We start from the raw sequence: 21,332 nt of genomic DNA, 5'->3' as shown, positions 1-21,332 counted from the left end.
GGCCGTACAGTGACCTATAGTTGTTAATTTCTGTGTCATGTTGGTCTCTTGTGGAGAGTTGTCTCACTGCCAATCATACCACATCTTCTTTTTATATATTTTAAAATTCATTTAACAAGACATCAAATTGTTATTTTGTGTTATATTTGCATCAACAAATCTTCGCAAAAAATAAAAATAAAAATTTTGTTTTAATTCAATGGAGTTTTGTATTTGCACCGGCTTGAAAAAAATAAAACCAATTAATTAGCGGTATTTTCACATGAGTAGAATATATGGTCAACGTTTGAAACGTTTCGTGGTCCTGAATACGTTAACGTCTAAATCGTCGTTTTATTAGGAACGTCGTGTAACGCAAAGTGGCACCAATACCGTGCGTAATGTCATACAAAATTGAGTTTTGTGAGACAAAATTGAGTTTTGTGAGACAAAATTGAGTTTTGTGAGACAGAATTGACCTTTGTGAGACAAAATTGACTTTTGTGAGACAAAATTGAATTTTGTCTCACAAAATTGAGACAAAATTGAATTTTGTCAATTTGTCTCACAAGAGTAAATTTTGTCTCACAAAAGTCAATTTTGTCTCACAAAAGTCAATTTTGTCTCACAAAAGTCAATTTTGTCTCACAAAAGTCAATTTTGTCTCACAAAAGTCAATGTTGTCTCACGAAAGTCAATGTTGTCTCACAAAAGTCAATGTTGTCTCACAAAAGTCAATGTTGTCTCACTAAAGTCAATTTTGTCTCACAAAAGTCAATTTTGTCGTCACAAAAATGAATTTTGTCGTCACAAAAATGAATTTTGTCGTCACAAAATTGACTTTTGTGGGACAAAATTGACAAAATTGAATTTTGTGTTACAAAATTGAGACAAAATTCAATTTTGTCAATTTTGTCTCACAAAAGTGAATTTTGTTGTCACAAAAATGAATTTTGTCTCACAAACTCAATTTTGTCTCACAAAACTCAATTTTGTCTCACAAAACTCAATTTTGTCTCACACAACTCAATTTTGTCTCACACAACTCAATTTTGTCTCACACAATTGACTTTTGTGTTTTAATTTCCATATCAGGTAACAAAAGTCAATTTTGTATGCATATAAATTTAAATTTGCATACCTTTTTGACAAAATTGACTTTTGTCATGACAAAAATGAATTTTGTCTACAAAAATCAATTTTGTCATGACAAAATCGAATTTTGTCTACAAAAATGAATTTTGTTATTACAAAATTGAAGTTCTCATAAAAGAAGTCTGTATCACATAGTTTTGAAAGACAAAAATGAGTTTGTTATGACAGAATTGAATTTTGTACAAAACCACAAGAGTCCCATTCGGCGCCCCGTAAATAAAGTATTTATGATCAAAAACTCAAACACATATCTATGGGAAACAGCTCGCCTATACGAGTGCAGCAAAGTTTTATTATCAAATAATTCAACTGTCCTCAAATCACTTTGCCAGCACATTAAGGACATTAAGACCGCTGCAGCATACATGTCTTACAAACATATCTACAATGAGAAATAATGAAATAGAATCTTTCATATTGTTCTTTTTAACATCTGCAGAAAAAGCATAATGCATTTACAATATTATAAGCTAATACAAAAACATGTACACAGGGGGAGGGGGTGGGGGAAACTTAACCGCACTAAGACTGAGCTTCGAATGGTCAAGCTATGAACATGTATTTTCAATGTTAACTTGTTTACCGCGAATGACCAGTCCGTGCTATCATACAAAGAACTTTAAACTCTTAACTTTGTTAAGGTGACTTATTGTTATGCTAAAATAATTTAAATATTATTGTAAACATAAACACATGTTCCCAATATAACAACAAACCCATGTGCTATCGATAGTTAATAAATACATTTAAATATTGTTTTCAAGAAGAAAAATAATTAGATATTATTGATTTTAAGAAAGGAACAGTAATTCATATGTCAATCAAGAATCGGTGCTCATCCATACATTAGGAATTGAAAATGCCAGATACTCAAGAAATCGTATTGTGCAGCTGATAAAGTTGAGGATAAGCGCCATTTTCAATCGAATGCTCACTTCATAATAATTTGAGGGATGCACTCTTTCATCATATTTCTAGCACTTGTCAGAACTTTAAAAAGTGAGATAAACATGATAAATCTTCGATGTTAACACAAGAAAACTTTACTAAATATGGGCAAAGAATGATGATTATATTGTTAGTTCTTTTGAAATATGTAGTACATGTCTTGATACTGACAGTTATTTGACAACAATGTGTTAGGTTTTTTTCTATTTTGTTTTGGCTCCAATTGTGACTGAGGCTTATGGTTACGGTGCGCCGAATGGGACTCTTGTGGTTTTGTACAAAATTCAATTCTGTCATCACAAAATCATTTTTTCTTACAAAACTATCTGCTACAGACTTGTTTTGTGAGAGCTTCAATTTTGTGATGACAAAATTCATTTGTGTAGACAAAATTCATTTTTGTCATGACAAAATTCATTTTTGTAGACAAAATTCATTTTTGTAGACAAAATTCATATTTGTCATGACAAAAGTCAATTTTGTCTAAAAGGTATGCATATATAAACATATTTGCATACAAAATTGACTTTTGTTACCTGATATGGAAATTAAATCACAAAAGTCAATTGTGTGAGGTAAGATTCAATTTTGTGAGACAAATTGACTTTTGTGAGAAAATATTAATTTTTGTGAGACAAAATTGACTTTTGTGAGACAAAATTGACTTTTGTGAGACAAAATTGACTTTTGTGCAATTTTGTTGAGACAAAAGTCAATTTTGTTAAATTTGTTGAGACAAAAGTCAATTTTGTAAATTTGTTGAGACAAAAATCAATTTTGTCAATTTTGTTGGGCAAAAGTCAATTTTGTTAAATTTGTTGAGACAAAAGTCAATTTTGTCAATTTTGTTGAGACAACAGTCAATTTCGTCAATTTTGTTGAGACAAAAGTCAATTTTGTGACGACAAAATTCATTTTTGTGACAACAAAATTCATTTTTGTGATGACAAAATTCAATTTTGTAACAACAAATTTGCCTTTTATGAAACAAAATTGACTTTCGTGAGACAAAATTGACTTTCGTGAGACAAAATTGACTTTTGTGAGACAAAATTGACTTTCGTGAGACAAAATTGACTTTCGTGAGACAAAAATCAATTTTGTTGAGACACAATTCAATTTTGTCAATTTTGTTGAGACACAATTCAATTTTGTCAATTTTGTTGAGACAAAATTCAATTTTGTCAATTTTGCTAAGACAAAATTCAATGTCTCACATTGGTCAATTTTGTCTCACAAAAGTCAATTTTGTCTCACAAAGGTCAATTTTGTCTCACAAAAGTCAATTTTGTCTCACAAAAGTCAATTTTGTCTCACAAAAGTCAATTTTGTCTCACAAAAGTCAATTTTGTCAATTTTGTTGATCACATTGGTCAATTTTGTCAATTTTGTCAATTTTGTCTCACAAAAGTCGATTTTGTATGCAAATTAGTTCACAGAAACCAAACTTAACTAATTTGAATACAAAATTGACTTTTGTCGCCCAATTTTCAAATTAGGTAACAAAAGTAAAGTCTGTGTAACAAAAATTAATTTTGTCATGACAAAAGTCACTTTTGTCCGCTGATAGATAATTTTGTATGACAAAATTTTAAATTTGTAGTATGATACAAATTTTGTTAAACTGAACTCATTTTTGTTGAACAAAAGTCACTTTTGTCCGTACAAAATTGAATTTTGAGTACAAAACCACAAGAGTCCCATTCGGCGCCCCGTAATGGTGTTATAAAGATAACTATATCATATCAGTATTGTAATGTCTTAATATTGAACCAACCATTATACTACCGCTTCGAAATGGGAGTGGGGTGTACTGTTAAATACCTCTGTCCGTCCGTCCATCCGTCAGCCAGTTCGTCCGCTTGTCCATCCGTCAGTTCGTCCGTCCGTCGCACGAATATTTCATGAACTACATTACAAGTATTTAATTTGTTTTCAGGGTTTATTGAAGTCAACTATATCGTATGATGAGTTTTCAGATTCATTACTCAACAACTTCCTGTTTACCGAAATATTTGGGCGGGGTATGATCAGTAGCTCCTACCATCACTGTTTGTTCTTGATTTGTATGCTCTTTATAGACCCTGTAATTTGGAAAGTGAAATGTTTTTTTCTGTTCTATTCTAAAGGCATATTTCGAATTGAGTATATAGAAAGTATTCGAACCACCTTATCCTTTTGTAATCTATATGGATATATTTCAAAAAATATGTTATTTAATACCTAAACGATAATATGGATGCTTATTTGGGTCATTCTATGCTCTAGAACAAAAATGAGTCATGGCCAGGAATAACATATGCATGACCACGATTTACTTATTCGTGGCCACTATAACTTCTAATTCGCGGCCACGATTTACTAATTCGTGGCTACGAGTTACTTAGTCATGACCACGATTTACCAATTTGTGACCACGATTTACTTATTTGTGCCATGATTTACCGAGGAGTGGGACCAAACCTCAAGAAAACATATTAAAGACAGGATAAAATATTAGGAATACGCTGATTGTTTTTTGGTTGCCTAATGACCAGTGGAAAATATTTCCCGCATGTTTAAGACAAATATAAAAGAGATCAAAGGATAAAGAATAGATTGATATGGTAAAAAATAAAAGATATAGAAGTATAAAATCGATGATCTGAACCACCCCCGACCCCACAACATGCCCTTACTGCCAATGCTTGCATATATACATCTCTTTACAAATAACTAAATTTGGTTTCATGGAGCCACGAATAAGTAGTTCGTGGCCACGGAAAAGTAAGTCGTGGCCGCGAATAAGTATCTCGTGGCTAACCTACTATTTTAGAGCATAGAATGACCCAAATTAGCTTTCATAAAACGTAATAATACAGTCAGACAAATTTAAGTTTTTCCCTGATACCCTGATACTTGACTTTATAAGTGTCGGACTTATGGGTTGTCGGAGCAATGGGCTATCGGAGTAATTGGTTGTCGGAATAGTGGGCTATCGGAATAGTGGGCTGTCGGAGTAATGGGCTGTCGGAATAATGGTTGTGGGACTAATGGCGTGTAACCGTTTTCTTGACCGTGTCATGATGAAATTGTGAAAGTGAGTAAGGGATGTTTTGGAACTTCGATTATCAAACAAATTGATTATAAAAACCGCAAATATAATGTAACATTTGATTTAACTTTAACTGCTAAATTAAAACCTCCCCGTTTGGTCTTCCTTTGAAATTATTTATAGAACTTTAATTAACTTAAAACGTAGGTCAGTTGATTAGTCATCACGTTGATTCTGTTAAGCTGACTGTTTTATATACATGTACTTTGAATGTTAAAAAAGATTGAATGGTCTCTTCTGATACTTAAATATGTTGTAGTCAACCCATGCTTTTCAAATTTTAGGGGGAGCTGCACGCCCCCGCCTAAATTCACCACTGTGAGCCCTTTACAAATCCTTGGCAGTAGTCAATATGTGTATGTGCAATCAAATTTTATTGGATTAAGAGCAAGGGTTTATTCACAAAGCGAAACAAGCACTTCATATTAGAAATGTGTATGTCTCTGTCGCTAAATAGTCTTCTTGTCGCTAAATTTATTCGTCTTGACGCTTCTTGTCGCTTTTTGTCCCTAGTTAGTGAGACCCTTCAAATTAAAGCTTCTCTATAACGCCGAATTAAAATAAATAGACGCTAGAACTAGAAGTAGACAGAAAAACTACTTCATCTGTTAATTTTGTTTGAATATGGAGGCCTTTGACAGCAGCTTGTACTCAATAGCTGTAACTGCAACTGTAGTTCTACTATTCGCATCAACTATTTATACATTAAGAAATATTTTGAAAATTTGGAGAAAAGGAGCACCATCTTCAGTATCAGCAGAAAATATTATAAATGCAACTCATTATCTCGACCGCGATGAAGGTGAGGGAGATGAAATTGATAAAGTTAATTTTGAAGGTAAAATTTATTCATTTTATCTGTTAAAAATTTACGCATTCATTATGAAAACAATGAAAATAAAATGGGAATAATTTTGAACATTGAGTCTTTGACATTGTCGTAAACAATCAAGTGCCTTTCCACTTTGCTGATTGTTTTAAATTTAAAATTGAGAATGGAAATGGGGAATGTGTCAAAGAGACAACAACCCGACCAAATAAAAAAACAACAGCAGAAGGTCACCAACAGGTCTTCAATGTAGCGAGAAATTCCCGCACCCGGAGGCGTCCTTCAGCTGGCCCCTAAACATATATATACTAGTTCAGTGATAATGAACGCCATACTAATTTCCAAATTGAACACAAGAAACTAAAATTAAATCAATACAAGACTAACAAAGGCCAGAGGCTCCTGACTTGGGACAGGCGCAAAAATGCGGCGCGGTTAATAGATATAGGAAGATGTGGTGTGAGTGCCAATGAGACAACTCTCCATCCAAATAACAATTTAAAAAGTAAACCATTATAGGTTAAAGTACGGCCTTCAACACGGAGCCTTGGCTCAGACGGAACAACAAGCTATAAAGGGCCCCAAAATTACTAACTTGTGTAAAACCATTCAAACGGGAAATCCAACGGTCTAATCTATATAAACAAAACGAGAAACGAGAAACACGTATATATTACATAAACAAACGACAGCTACTGTACATCAGATTCCTGACTTAGGACAGGTGCAAAATTTTGCAGCGGGATTAAACGTTTTAATGGATCCAAACCTTCTCCCTTTTTCTGAAACAATAGCATAACATCACAACATAGAAAAACATACGATAAAATATCAATTGGCAGACTTAACTCAATCAAAAATCGTATGATTACACAATGAACAAATAAATTTGATCTGCGATATCTGAATACAAATGCACAGTTAATTAAATATTAGAGACAAACATTCATGACCAAAAAGCTAACAAACAAATTCAAACAAAGCCATGGCAGGACATCATTGAGAAATATTCAACCAATCAAAATTCACTTTAGAAAAAAAACGGTTTTAAAAAAAATATTTATAATCTTGAAGTTTATACAAATGTAGTAGAATAAGTGAAAAATTGAAGATATTACAAATAATCAAGCTGGTGTACAGACAAGATCCATATAAATAAAAAATAACAAAAAGGCATTACAAACAGTATCAACAGGTCGAACTAACAAGAAAATACGATTTGAGAGTACTCGCAGTTACTGACAGCTAGTTTAAAGCCAAAACATGTTTGTGAGATCTCAACCCTCCCCCTATACCTCTAACCAATGTAGAAAAGTAAACGCATAACAATACACACATTAAAATTCAATTCAAGAGAAGTCCGAGTCTGATGTCAGAAGATGTAAACAAAGAAAATAAACAAAATGACAATAATACATAAATAACAACAGACTACTAGCAGTTAACTGACATGCCAGCTCCAGACTTCAATTAAACTGACTGATAGATTATGATTTCATCATATGAACATCAGGCACAATCCTTCTCGTTAGAGGTTTAGTATCATACCATCATAACATATATGAGAAGAACATAACCTGTGTCATGCCAACAACTGTTTTTAGAATAAATGTGTTTAGTTCCGATGCAAAGACCTTATCAGTGACTCAATATTAACGCCAAAATATGCAATCTTTAATGACTTGACAACAGTATCGTAATTATATCCCTTCTTTATAAGTCTATTCAAAGGTTTTGTAAGTTTCTGAGGTGAATACTGACATCTTTGTGCTTTATAAAGAATATTTCCATAAAAAATTGGATGTGAAATACCTGAACGTATAAGAAGTCTGCATGTTGAGCTATATTTACGAATGATGTCTTTATACCGATGATAAAATTTAGTAAATGTTTTGACTAGTTTGTGATATCGAAAACCCTGGTGTAATAATTTTTCAGTAATTCATAAATTTCTCTCGTTAAAATCTAAAACATTGTTACATACACGAGCGAATCGTACAAGTTGAGATATATAAACACCGTAAAATGGTGACAAGGGAAGGTCATCATCTAAAAACGGATAATTAACGATAGGAAATGAAAAATCATCCCTTTTATCATAAATTTTAGTATTCAGCTTTCCGTTAGTGATATAGATATCAAGATCGAGGAAAGGGCAGTGGTCATTTTTAGTATTAGCTTTGTTTAAAGTAAATTCAACAGGATAAATTTCATTAATATACATACTGAAGTCGTCATTATTGAGAGCCAAAATATCATCCAAATATCTAAGAGTATTATTAAATTTGTTTATCAGATGTTGTTTCGATGGGTCTTTGCTTATTTTTGTCATAAATTGTAACTCATAACAATACAAAAACAGGTCCGCAATAAGTGGTGCACAGTTAGTCCCCATTGGAATTCCTATAATCTGACGATATACAGAATCCCCAAAGCAAACAAAAATGTTAAAAAGTAAAAATTCAAGGGCATATATATAGTATCAAAGTGTCCAATTAACATAGTTTTTAGCTCACCTGGCCTGAAAGGCTAATTTTTCAAACATCTTCTCCTCTGAAACTACAGAATGGATTTGAATGAAACTTAGCATGATTGTCCCTTAGATTATCCTGCACAAAGTGTGTACTTCGATTTGTGATCCGTCAAAAAACATGGCCGCCGTTACTTAAAATAGAACATAGGGGTCAAATGCAGTTTTTGGCTTATATCTCAAAAACGAAAGCATTTAGAGCAAATCTGACATGGATTTTAAATGTTCATTTGGTCAAGATCTATCAACCCTCAAATTTTCAGATGAATCAAACAAACCATTGTTGGGTTGCTGCCACTTAATTGGTAATTTTTAGGAAATTTTGTAGTTTTTGGTCATTATCTTGAATATTATTATAGATAATTAAGATAAACTGTAAACAGCAAAAATGATCAGCAAAGTAAGATCTACAAATAAGTTGATATGACCAAAATTGTCAATTGACCCCTTAAGGGGTTATTGTCCTTTCATGACAATTTATCACAATTTGTTCATCATATTTGCTAACTTTAAAAAATCTTCTCCTCTGAAACTACTGAATGGATTTGGTTGAAACTTAGCATGATTGTTCCTTAGATTATCCTGCACAAAGTGTGTGCTTAGATTTTTGATCTGTCAAAAAACATAGCCGCCGTTACTTAAAATAGAACATAGGGGTCAAATGCAGTTTTTGGCTTATATCTCAAAAACAAAAGCATTAAGAGCAAATCTGACAGTGGTAAAAAATTTCATTAGGGTAATATCTATCAGCCCTGAAATTTTCAGATGAATCAAACAACCCATTGTTGGGTTGCTGCCACTTATTGGTAATTTTAAGGAAATTTTGCAGTTTTTTGTCATTATCTTGAATATTATTATAGATACAGATAAACTGTTAATAGCAAAAATGTTAAGCAAAGTAAGATCTACAAATAATTCAATTTGACCAAAATTGTCAATTGACCCCTTAAGGAGTTATTGCCCTTCAAAGACTTTTTTCACAATTTGTTCATCATGTTGACTTACTTTAAAAAAATCTTCTCCTTTGAAACTGCTCTATCAATTTCAGTCAAACTTAGGCTAAATGAGTTTCAGGGTATCTAGTATAAATTTTATATTTCATTTCCTTGTATGTCAAGAAACATAGCTCCTATGGCTAAAATAGAACATAGGAAAAAATTTATTTTGTTTGCATTTGAAGAAATAGGACGATTCAAAGAACGTTTACCCTTTCCTCCATTTAAATTTTTTTTTGGCATACTTGATTCGCATAGGATTTTTTTGATAAAATGCTGAACTTATGGTTTGAAGTATTAAGGCATTGTGAAAAACAACTATTTCATCAAATAAATTCAAGTTGAATATTCCTATGATATTCCTTTTCATATTGGATACAAACTTTATTAAGTCAACTGCAGACACTTTGTAGTCAAAGTGTTTCAACTGAGGTACTACACAGGCGTCAAAAGGCGTCATTATGGAGTAAGGGGGGTGGCGTCAAAAGGCGTCATTATGGAGTAAGGGGGGTGGGGTCAAAAGGCGTCATTATGGAGGAAAGGGTTAAATAAGTTGAAAAGCCAAAATAATCATTGATGAGAGATTTAACCAAAAAAATTAAGGTGAGCGATTCAGGCTCTTGAGAGCCTCTTGTTTTGTTTATTGCTACTAAAAAATGACCTAAAAGAGTTTGAACATATATATTCACATTCTGATTTTTCAAATGCCCATTTAATTAGGTGTGTGATTTTTTTCTTAATGAGAATGTGAGGCAATGTGGTATACAGGGTAGAAAAATCAAAACTTTGAACAGATTCAAAATCACCAATATATACATGCAATTTATCAAGTACTTCCAACGAGTTCTTGACACCCCAAAAGTAATTTATTCCACTATTTTCGTAAATTTAACTACTTATTGACACAGACACTTGTTTCTGTCGATGCAGGGTTTACTATTGACACCATAAGAGTGATTTTTCGTAAGGGTGTGGATAATAAACCTGCCTATTTAACAGACACAAAGTGTGTGTGCTTATTGTCTATTACTCTGACATTCCATGTCTGTTAATGTTTTGTCACGGCCCTAGCAGATACAACTTATGTTATTTTTTGACTATTTGCACTGTACATAAATGGTCCCCAAATATGGGCACACTATGTTTGCGCACATTTGGGGATTAAAATGTTTTACCTTTGCGCGCAGCTTTTGAATACATTTGCGCGCATTCATTTTACAGGTAATTGCAGGTAAAAATATAAAAAAAATATATTAGATTATAAATGACCATATTTTTTTGTATTTTCATTACGGATATGACTATCAATTATTAATCTTGAAAATAGTTTGTTAATTCAAATTATATTGTTCATATTGAATTCTAAAACCAAGTATAAACTCCGTTATAGTCTAAGGTCAAGTTCCAATAAAAGGACTATGTCACAGATTTTCTTAAAATTTTGCATACACCTTTGACTTGTTGAATTGTATCTGAAAATAAAAAAAAAAATATGGTTTATCTCTTTTTGTTCCCTGCCTTATGAGGCTTACAATGTATACTTACGGAACGGGTACTGATACTTGTAAATACTTGTACAAATTAGTTCAGGGTACTGATACTTGTAAATAATTGTACAAATTAGTACAGGGTACTGATACTTGTAAAATATTGTACAATTTAGTAAAGGGTACTGATACTTGTAAATAATTGTACAAATTAGTAAAGGGTACTGATACTTGTAAATAATTAAATAGATAAATATTATAACCCGTTTTTTCCATAGAAAAATACTGATTGAATTCTTTCAAAATAGGTGCATTAGGAGACTTAGACTAAAGGACGGGGTACTGATACTTGTAAATAATTAAACACATTAATAAATAAATAAGTATTACTACCAGTATTTTACCTGAGTTTACCTGTCAAAAAAATGCGTGCAAATGTAATCAAAAGCTGCGCGCAAAAGTAATGGTAATGCATGCAAACCTAATGCACCAACCAGGGCCGTAACTACATTGAGGCAAATGAGGCAAATGCCTCATGTTTGAAATTTCAAAAAAAATAAAAAAAGTTAAAAAAAATAAAAATTTGTTCATTTATTGTCCAATACTGTATTACTATAGTCTGGGTGTTAACTTTCATTTGTAAACGTCAGATTTTGCGATGTTGCATGTCCATTGATGTCCAGATATTATGCGAGAAAATATTTTAAGACTATACGATGCTACTGCTGACTGGACACATAATAAAAATGGTCGTTCCTTCATGGGAATTAAATTTGATTTCAAAGAATACAAAACTGGTTTTTTTTTTGCAGATAAAGACCAGATAGCTGACATGGTTTAAATTAAAGTAAGGCCACCCAATTCCTGGTATCAAATAATTTGAAAAAAACAACAATGTATTGCTATATGACCTTTTACATTGAAGCCCTGTTAAACTTGCTTTAAGTCGTGTTCAGACCCTTAAACAGAAAATAAAGAAATATGGAGTAAACGTGCACGGGCCTTATCCCACAGATTATCAATGCATAGAAAAAATACAAATGCTCAATAGTCAAAGTTTTTATTCCTGGTCTTTATCTTGAAAGTTGCTTGAAGGTCTTCAACAATAAGAATCATTAATACCGTAAAACACGGTCAAGATGGTCCCTAGTGTCGATTTAAGCAGTATATTTTATTTTGCCTCACAATTACAAGAGGCTATAGCTAGTTACGGCCCTGCCAACAAATATGGTCCGCATTTAGTCAAAAAATAACATAAGTGGTCTGCAAATAGTCAAAAATAACATAAGGACCTAAGAGCTACGGTTCTGCAGCTATCACGGCCCCAACTTGTCTGGCAAAACAGTCGTTGGAAATCAGAGTAATCTTGGACAGTTCATTCCCTCTATTCCCACTTTTTATAAATCTGGTAGGAAAAGGTAAAATTTCATGTGGGAATAGGAGGAAAACTTGTGCAAACAAAGAATTATACTGTACAAACATTTTTTAATCAGCTGTTAATTGACCATTTTTTTTTTTTTTAGAACATGTAATAAGTTATTTTTGCATGAATCCTGTTTTTTTTAAAACAAAATAACTATGAAAGAACGTGATTATTTTTATTACTTTTATAACACATTCAACTGTAGATTCAAGCAAGCATAATATAACACAAATTATACAACAGCACTAAATCAAATCACACATTGTAATTTGTAGCAAAAACTTTAGACAATCACTGTATACAAGTCTATTAAAGTTTATTAATCTATTCCACGTGAAGAATGTGGGAGGCTGCATCACCAAACTCTACTGTTGTGACTCTTTGGCTGCGGTGTCTAACCTTAAGTTCGTCTATTCTGTCGTTGATTTCTACATACATGTACTTCTTTTTGGGGACCAATTTCTTCCCACCAGCTGCATACTGGATTATGGTCAGGGCGTTGAAGGCTTACTCATGTTTTAGAAGTTTAATTAGTTGAAAGATGTTTGGATGTGGATGTGTGACTATATTTCTTCAGCTTGCTGTGCCATCCCTCTAGAGATTTGTTGTTTTTGGTCCTTGTGTAATAAGTAGTGGTTACAAAGGTGACTGTTCTGTTCAACCCAGTATGTTGTTACATAGTCTATGAAGGTTGTGTTGTTGATGTTAGTATCAATCTATTAAATCTATGTCTGTTGGGGCATATTTCAAATATGATAGCTCACGCTTTGATGTATTTTTATTCCATATCTTAAGATTATACTTGGTTATGATATTATTTATATCATGCATATGATTTATTGTCAAGCCTTTGACTTTTGTTGAAAAAGCGAGACTAAGCGATCCTACTTTCTGTCGGCGGCGTCAACAAATATTCACTCTGTGATTAAGGTTTTTATACGACCACAAATTTTGAAAAAATTTTCGTCGTATATTGCTATCACGTTGGCGTCGTCGTCGTCCGAATACTTTTAGTTTTCGCACTCTAACTTTAGTAAAAGTGAATAGAAATCTATGAAATTTTAACACAAGGTTTATGACCATAAAAGAAAGGTTGGTATTGATTTTGGGAGTTTTGGTCCCAACATTTCAGGAATTAGGGGCCAAAAAGGGCCCAAATAAGCATTTTCTTGGTTTTCGCACTATAACTTTAGTTTAAGTTAATAGAAATCTATGAAATTTTGACACAAGGTTGATGACCACAAAAGAAAGGTTGGGATTGATTTTGGGAGTTTTGGTTTTAACAGTTTAGGAATTAGGGGCCAAAAAAGGGCCCAAATAAGCATTATTCTGGGTTTTCGCACAATAACTTTAGTTTAAGTAAATAGAAATCAATGAAAAATGAACATAATGTTTATGACCACAAAAGGAAGATTGGTATTGATTTTGGGAGTTTAGGTCCCAACAGTTTAGGAATTAGGGACCAAAAAGGGACCTAAATAAGCATTTTTCTTGGTTTTCGCACCATAACGTTAGTATAAGTAAATAGAAATCTATGAAATTTATACACAAGGTTAATGACCATAAAAGGAAAGTTGGTATTGATTTTGGGAGTTTTGGTCCCAACAGTTTAGGAAAAAGGGGCCCAAAGGGTCCAAAATTAAACTTTGTTTGATTTCATCAAAATTGAATAATTGGGGTTCTTTGATATGCCTAATCTAACTGTGTATGTAGATTCTTAACTTTTGGTCCCGTTTTCAAATTGGTCTACATTAAGGTCCAAAGGGTCCAAAATTAAACTTAGTTTGATTTTAACAAAAATTGAATCCTTGGGGTTCTTTGATATGCTGAATCTAAAAATGAACTTAGATTTTTTATTATTGGCCCAGTTTTCAAGTTGGCCCAAATTGGGGTCCAAAATTAAACTTTTTTGATTTCATCAAAAATTGAATAAATGGGGTTCTTTGATATGCCAAATCTAACTGTGTATGTAGATTCTTCATTTTTGGTCCCGTTTTCAAATTGGCCTACATTAAGGTCCAAAGAGTCCAAAATTAAACTAAGTTTGATTTTAACAAAAATTAAATTCTTGGGCCTCTTTGATATGCTGAATCTAAACATGTACTTAGATTTTTGATTATGGACCCAGTTTTCAAGTTGGTCCAAATCAGGATCTAAAATTATTATATTAAGTATTGTGGAATAGCAAGTCTTTTCAATTGCACAGTATTGTGCAATGGCAAGAAATATCTAATTTCACAATATTGTGAAATAGCAAATTTTTTTTTAATTAGAGTTATCTTTCTTTGTCCAAAATAGTTAGCAAGAAATATCTTATTGCAATTTTTTTTTTTATTGGAGTTATCTTTCTTTGTCCAGAATCAACTTAAATCTTTGTTATATACAATATACAATGTATATTCACTTTTTACTACCAACTGATAAATTTGAATAATCTTTACCATTCAGTGATAACAAGCAGTTTTTTTACATTTTATTTAGTTTATTTTATGATGTATTTAAATGAGTAGTTATTGTTGCAAACTCCATTAGAATATTTTAATTGAGATTAGTTTTGGAATAAGGGAAAGGGGGATGTGATTAAAAAATTGGGTTCAATTTTTCTCATTTGAAATTTCATAAATAAAAAGAAAATTTCTTCAAACATTATTTTGAGAGGATTAATATTGAACAGCATAGCAGCATAGTGAATTGCTCTTAGAGAAAACAAAAATTTTAAGTTCATTAGAACACATTCATTCTGTGTCAGAAACCTATGCTGTGTCAACTATTTAATCACAATCCAAATTTAGAGCTGAATCCAGCTTGAATGTTGTGTCCATACTTGCCCCAACCGTTCAGGGTTCAACCTCTGCGGTCGTATAAAGCTACGCCCTGCGAAGCATCTGGTTGAAATTAAAATAACTTTCTTAAACTATACTGGATTACTTCCAAACGTGGACAGAAGCTTGTTTATGATCACAAGATAGTATCCAGAAGTTAATTTTGCAAAAATAAAATTCCATTTTTTCCGTATTTTACTTATAAACTTTTTGTGGGGAAACATTACATTCACTCTGTGGTTAAATTTTTTAAAATTTTAATAACTTTTTAAACTATCCTGGGTTTGTACCAAACATGGACAGAAGCTTGTTTAAGATCAAAAGATAATAATTTAATATACAGAAGTAAATTTTGTAAAAAAATAAATCTGATTTTTCCGTATTTTACTTTTAAATGGACTTAGATTTTCTGCCAAGAATTACAACACATTCACTCTTTGGTTAAATTTTAAAAAAATTTAATAACTTTCTTATACTACATGTACTTTTAATTTGTACCAAACTTAGATAGAAGCTTGTTTATGATCAAAAGCTAGTATTTAGAAGGAAATTTTGTAATATTTTGTACCTGTGTATCTGTATTTTACTTATAAATTTTTCTTCCAGTTAAATAACATTACATACAATCTGCAGTTAAAGTTTTTAAACATTTTTAAGATTCATAAACTATCCTGGATTTTTACCAAACTTGGACAGAAGCTTCTAACAATCAAAAGATAGCATCAAGAAGAATATTTTTATTTTTTTTCCCCTCATTTTTGTTGAGCCTGTGATTTTCAGCAAAAGTAGGCGAGACACTGGGTTCCACAGAACCCATACAAATTTTTAGTACAGCAGACAATTTTTTTAGTTATAAATTCACAAATTTTAAATAAATCCAACTCCAATCTATTTATCATAATGTTTTCTTTATTTTTAAGAGCAAATTAAAAAAAATAAATATAAATCAAACTCCAATCTATTTATCATAATTGTTTTTTATTTTTAAGTATTTCTTTGATGATAAAAGAAACTTATTACAAATAAATATAATTATACCTATTAAACCAGTGTATTAAATATATGTTATGCTAAAAAAAATACAGGTAAATCTTAGGTGGTGTTCTAATTAACTTGATTGTTATAAACAAAAATATTTATCAAAACATCTATTGCTATTTGCAAGTGGGAATAGAAGGAATAGTATTTTTAAAAAGTGGGAATAGGAGGAAGACACCATCTTGGACTATGTCTATTGATCATCAAACTAGTATTGGTTTTGAAAGCTGGATACCATACATTGTTTGTGTCCACATGTGTTGTTGAAATGCATATTTTTTAACATTAAAATTTCAGACATTTCTGCATCTTATGGTATCTTTTTTTTAGAAAAATCGCTCATAGAGTTTTTTGAAAAATCGATTTTAGTTGAAATGATAGGACTTTTTTGAGTGGAAACAATGTATAAGGCATCAAAGAAGAAAAATATAATAGCCTTTCAAGACATCATAATTATTTGGACTAGGTTTTTGGACCAGCTTGCAACCCAAAATAATGTACTTCCAGACCCAGGAAAAGTTCATACGGAAACATCGAAAGAACATGTACATGTATCAAACAAATGAATTACTGACTTGGACATGGCATTTTCTAATTAATAAGTAGAAAATGGTGGATTAAACCTGGTTTTATAGCTATTGTGGCATCTGTGTACTTTGGACAGATTCTAGTTTTTTTCTAACTCATAGCTTTTTCAGCTGCTTAAATAAAAAGAATATTATAAAAATGAATGTCCAAAAATAAGTCAGTAACATAGACCTGCAGCGTCAAGCCTGCGACTTCAGTTTCAGAAAGCTTTATACTGTGGATTCATTATTATTCGTTGGATACAAATTTTCGTGGGTTTCAGGTGAACCATGAATTCAAATGTTCAACGAATATATATCTTATTTTCAATAGGCATTATATACAGAGATCTACATAACTACCAAATCAAATATCCACGAATAAGCAAGTTTTCAGCAATCCACGAAAATTGATACCCACGAAAATAAATGAATCCACAGTATTTCAAAAGGTAGAAGACCTTGATCCTGGGTATTTTGTATAATCTAGATGCCTTTGGCTTTGGTTCATATAATGTATGATGTGACTCTGTACTTTTAAAGATCCAGCCAACACATTATTGTTCTATTTATATACATGTATGTCATTATGTTATTGATCTATTATAAAGTTGAAAATACTTTGAACGACAAAATAATTTTTCTCTCTTAGGGGTATTAACACAAACATTAACAACTATAGGTCACTGTACACAAAGCCCATACCGCATAGTCAGCTATAAAAGGCCCTGATAAGACAATGTAAAACAATTCAAACGAGAAAACTAACGGCCTTATCTATGTAAAAAAATGAACGAAAACAAATATGTAACACAAAAACAAACAACAACCACTGAATTACAGGCTCCTGACTTGGGACAGGCACATACATAAATAATGTGGCGGGGTTAAACATGCTAGTAGGATCCCAACCCTCCCCCTAACCTGGGACAGTGGTATAACAGTACAACAAAGGAACGAACTATAAAAATCAGTTGAAAAAGGCTTAACAATTGACAATCCGTACATATCCAACACACAATGGATTTAGTGTAAAGACGTCATAAACAGCCAGAGAAAAACATTTGTTTGTATATTGAGATTGTGACACAGCAATGACTGTGTACCTGTCCAGTGACTTTTTAACTACATGTTTTATGTCTGTTTTCTTCATGCATCATTTTAAAAATTAATGGAATTTGATGCAACTGACATACATGTGAGCGGTTTAGCGCTATAAAACAAGGTTCAATCCATCATTTTTTACATTTGTATATGCCTGTACCAAGTCAGGAATATGACAGTTGTTGTCCATACGTTTGATGTGTTTTATCACTTGATTTTGCCATTTGATAATGAATTCAGTATTTTTGTGATATCACTTTTTATGTTAAGAAGTTTCAGTCTGTCAAATGCCCAGTATCCTTGACCTCATTTTCATGGTTCAATCCTCAATGTGCAACAGACATTTTTAACACAATTATGTATTTGTTTTATGCATTTTAGGTGGAGATGCACCAGAAGTTGATCCTATGCAATATTGTGAACATATACAGAGTGAAGTAAAGAAAGCTAAATTTAGAGTGGCTGAGAAAAAGATTGGAGAAACAATGACAGCAGACCAAATAGCTGAAGAAAAAGAAATGCAACGAAAACAGTTGGAAGAAATATTTAGACTTATGCAGGAGCAAAATGACAAATTTGGAGTCAACAGTGTAGAGGATATACAGAACCAGATGAAATTGTATGCATGAGTTACAGCTTTAAAAGATCATGGAGTTTATATGAAATCATTTTATGTTGATCTTAGTGGCAGACTCATTTTAAGAGACCAGCAATAATAGAAAAACTTTTGATAATGAAATAATGACTTATAGATGGAATTAAGATTATGAACTAAGAGAAAAAATTGAGATTTAAATTTTGAAATAAGTGCAAGAGATATTTTTGCTTCTGATGAGTGCTCCGAGCTACATGTACCTTGTTTTTTTTTGGGGGGGGGGGGGGGGGGGGGGGGCTGAGTAAGGATTACAAATTTTAGTTGTAATCTCTGTCCTGTTTTTTATTTTTCATTCTTTTTAGTCCTTTTTTTTATTCAGAGTTTTTTTTACATAAATTGACATCCTGATAATGTTTGGCCAAGTTGCTCATCATGCCTTTTTTTTCATATTTCATCACAGCCCCCTCCCCACATATAAAAATCAAATGGTAGATATAGCTCCTTTAATTTTCTATTCAAATGAAAAGTAAATATCCCACCAAAGTTCTTGAGTTCTAATAAAAGAGAACAAGAGATGATATTTTAATTTTATAGTTTAATTATAGTTTTCACTATGTAATTTTGTTCATGTGAGTTGTTGCTTTTGTGAATTTGTTGCAAATGGAATGAGATTATCTTACTGTAATCCATACAGAATATTAATCAGAAAAGAAAAGCTATTTAAACAGGCATTGTGAGCCTTTGCCATCACTTGGCATCTGTTGTCACTGCCATACACTTTTTTCAAAGTTTCTTCTCTGAAATTTCTAATCCAATTTCGAATAAATTTAAGTGAATGATTTCTATGGTACCAAGTAGTAAGTTTTGTGTGCTTTTATTCTGGTCAGTCAACATACATGGCCTAAAATACAACATCTGAAATTCTGAATGAAAAGCAGTTACAGCAAAGCTTACATAAGTAAAATTAATCAGCAGACAGATAGAAATATGTCTAACACATCAGATAATCCAATTTTAGTTATTTCCCCTCTCAAGTCATATTTTTCCCATCACTTGGTGTCCGTCGTCGTTAACTTTTACAAAAATCTTCTCCTCTGAAACTACTGGGCCAAATTAATCCAAACTTGGCCACAATCATCATTAATGTATCTAGTTTAAAGTTTGTGTTTTTTGACCCGGCCAACCATCCAAGATGGCCGCCATGGCTAAAAATAGAACATAGGGGTAAAATGCAGTTTTTGGCTCATAACTCAAAAACCAAAGCATTTAGAGCAAATCTGACACCTGGTAAAATTGTTCATCAGGTCAAGATCTATCTGCCCTGAAATTTTCATATGAATCAGACAACCAAGTGTTGGGTTGCTGCCCCTAAATTGGTAATTTTAAGGAAATTTTACTGTTTTTGGTTATTATCTTGAATATTATTATAGATAGAGATAAACTGTAAACAGCAATAATGTTCAGAAAAGTAAAATTTACAAATAAGTCAACATGACCGAAATGGTCAGTTGAACCCATTTAGGAGTTATTGCCCTTTTTAGTCAATTTTTAACCATTTTTCGTAAATCTTCGTAATCTGTTACAAAAATCTTCTCCTCTGAAACTACTTGGCCAAAGGTAATCCAAACTTGGCCACTAACATCTTTGGGGTTTCTAGTTTAAAAAATGTGTCCAGTGACCCGGCCATCAAACAAAGATGGCCGCCATGGCTAAAAGTAGAACATAGGGGTAAAATGCAGTTTTGGCTTATAACTCAAAAACCAAAGCATTTAGAGCAAATCTGACATGAGGTTTAATGGTTTATCAGGTCAAGATCTATCTGCCCTGAAATTTTCAGATGAATCAGACAACCCATTGTTAGGTTGTTGCCCCTGAATTGGTTATTTTAAGGAAATTTTGCTGTTTTTGGTTATTATCTTGATATTATTATAGATAGAGATAAACTGTAAACAGCAATAATAAATTAAGCAATGTCAGATTTATAAATAAGTCCAGATGACTGAAATCTTCAATTGACCCCTTAAGGAGTTATTGTCCTTTATAGTCAATTTTTAACAATTTTTTATAAAATTTGTATAATTTCAATAACATTTTCCACTGAAACTACTGGTCCAAGTTCATTATAGATAGAGATAGTTGTAAGCAGCAAGAATTTTCAGTAAAGAAAGATGTACAAACACATCACCATCACCAAAAAACAATTTTGTCATGAATCCATCTGCTTCCTTTGTTTATTATTCACATATACTAAGGTGAGCGACACAGGCTCTTTAGAGCCTCTAGTTTATATTAACATGATGAAAGATAGAGTTATTGCCCATAAAAGATAACTTGTATCAGTTGGGTTTTTTTTTTTAATTTTTGCAGAAACTATGATGGAGAGAAACTTTAAATTGCATGTTAAAATATACACTAATACATGTAATATATATACATTAAAACAGCGAAATAATCATTGATGCAAGACTTACACACAAAAAATTCCAGGTGGACGATGCAGACACTATGATACATGAAGGAATCTCTTGTTTAAGGTTTTCTAAGTTATTGTTACAGTTTGTAATGGCATGAAAAAATCTCAGTGACAGTAAATATAGTTTTGAACTTTTGATTCTTTTGTAATATAAATAAATAAATAATGGAATGACTTTTTGAGGGTATAAAGTTTCAAAATTTCAAGAAATGGATAGTCACAGTAACTGTTTGTTCATTCACCAAAATGAAAGCAACTGTTATGTTGTTGGTTGCATATTCATTGTTTAAGCCA

General features: G+C 32.0%; 1 protein-coding gene across 2 annotated transcripts; it reads left to right on the top strand.

Moving 5' to 3' along the window:
• The first annotated feature begins 5,703 nt into the window (after positions 1 to 5,703).
• On the top strand, positions 5,704 to 18,856 carry LOC134724956 (matrix-remodeling-associated protein 7-like). 2 transcript variants are annotated; one of them, XM_063588372.1, is made up of 2 exons: positions 5,704 to 5,978; positions 18,352 to 18,856. In XM_063588372.1, exons 1-2 carry the CDS (start codon positions 5,801 to 5,803, stop codon positions 18,597 to 18,599), a joined length of 426 nt encoding a protein of 141 aa, XP_063444442.1. In that variant the 5' UTR covers positions 5,704 to 5,800; the 3' UTR covers positions 18,600 to 18,856. The 2 variants fall into 2 exon arrangements, with proteins under 2 accessions (XP_063444442.1, XP_063444441.1); XM_063588371.1 differs by having other exon boundaries at positions 5,712 to 6,014.
• The last annotated feature ends 2,476 nt before the right edge of the window (positions 18,857 to 21,332 follow it).

Source organism: Mytilus trossulus, chromosome 7 (genome assembly GCF_036588685.1).
Source record: "Mytilus trossulus isolate FHL-02 chromosome 7, PNRI_Mtr1.1.1.hap1, whole genome shotgun sequence".
Classification (NCBI taxonomy): Eukaryota; Metazoa; Mollusca; class Bivalvia; order Mytilida; family Mytilidae; genus Mytilus; species Mytilus trossulus.
The sequence above is the reverse complement of the archived record's forward strand: the minus strand, read 5'-3'. Positions and strand labels throughout refer to the sequence as shown.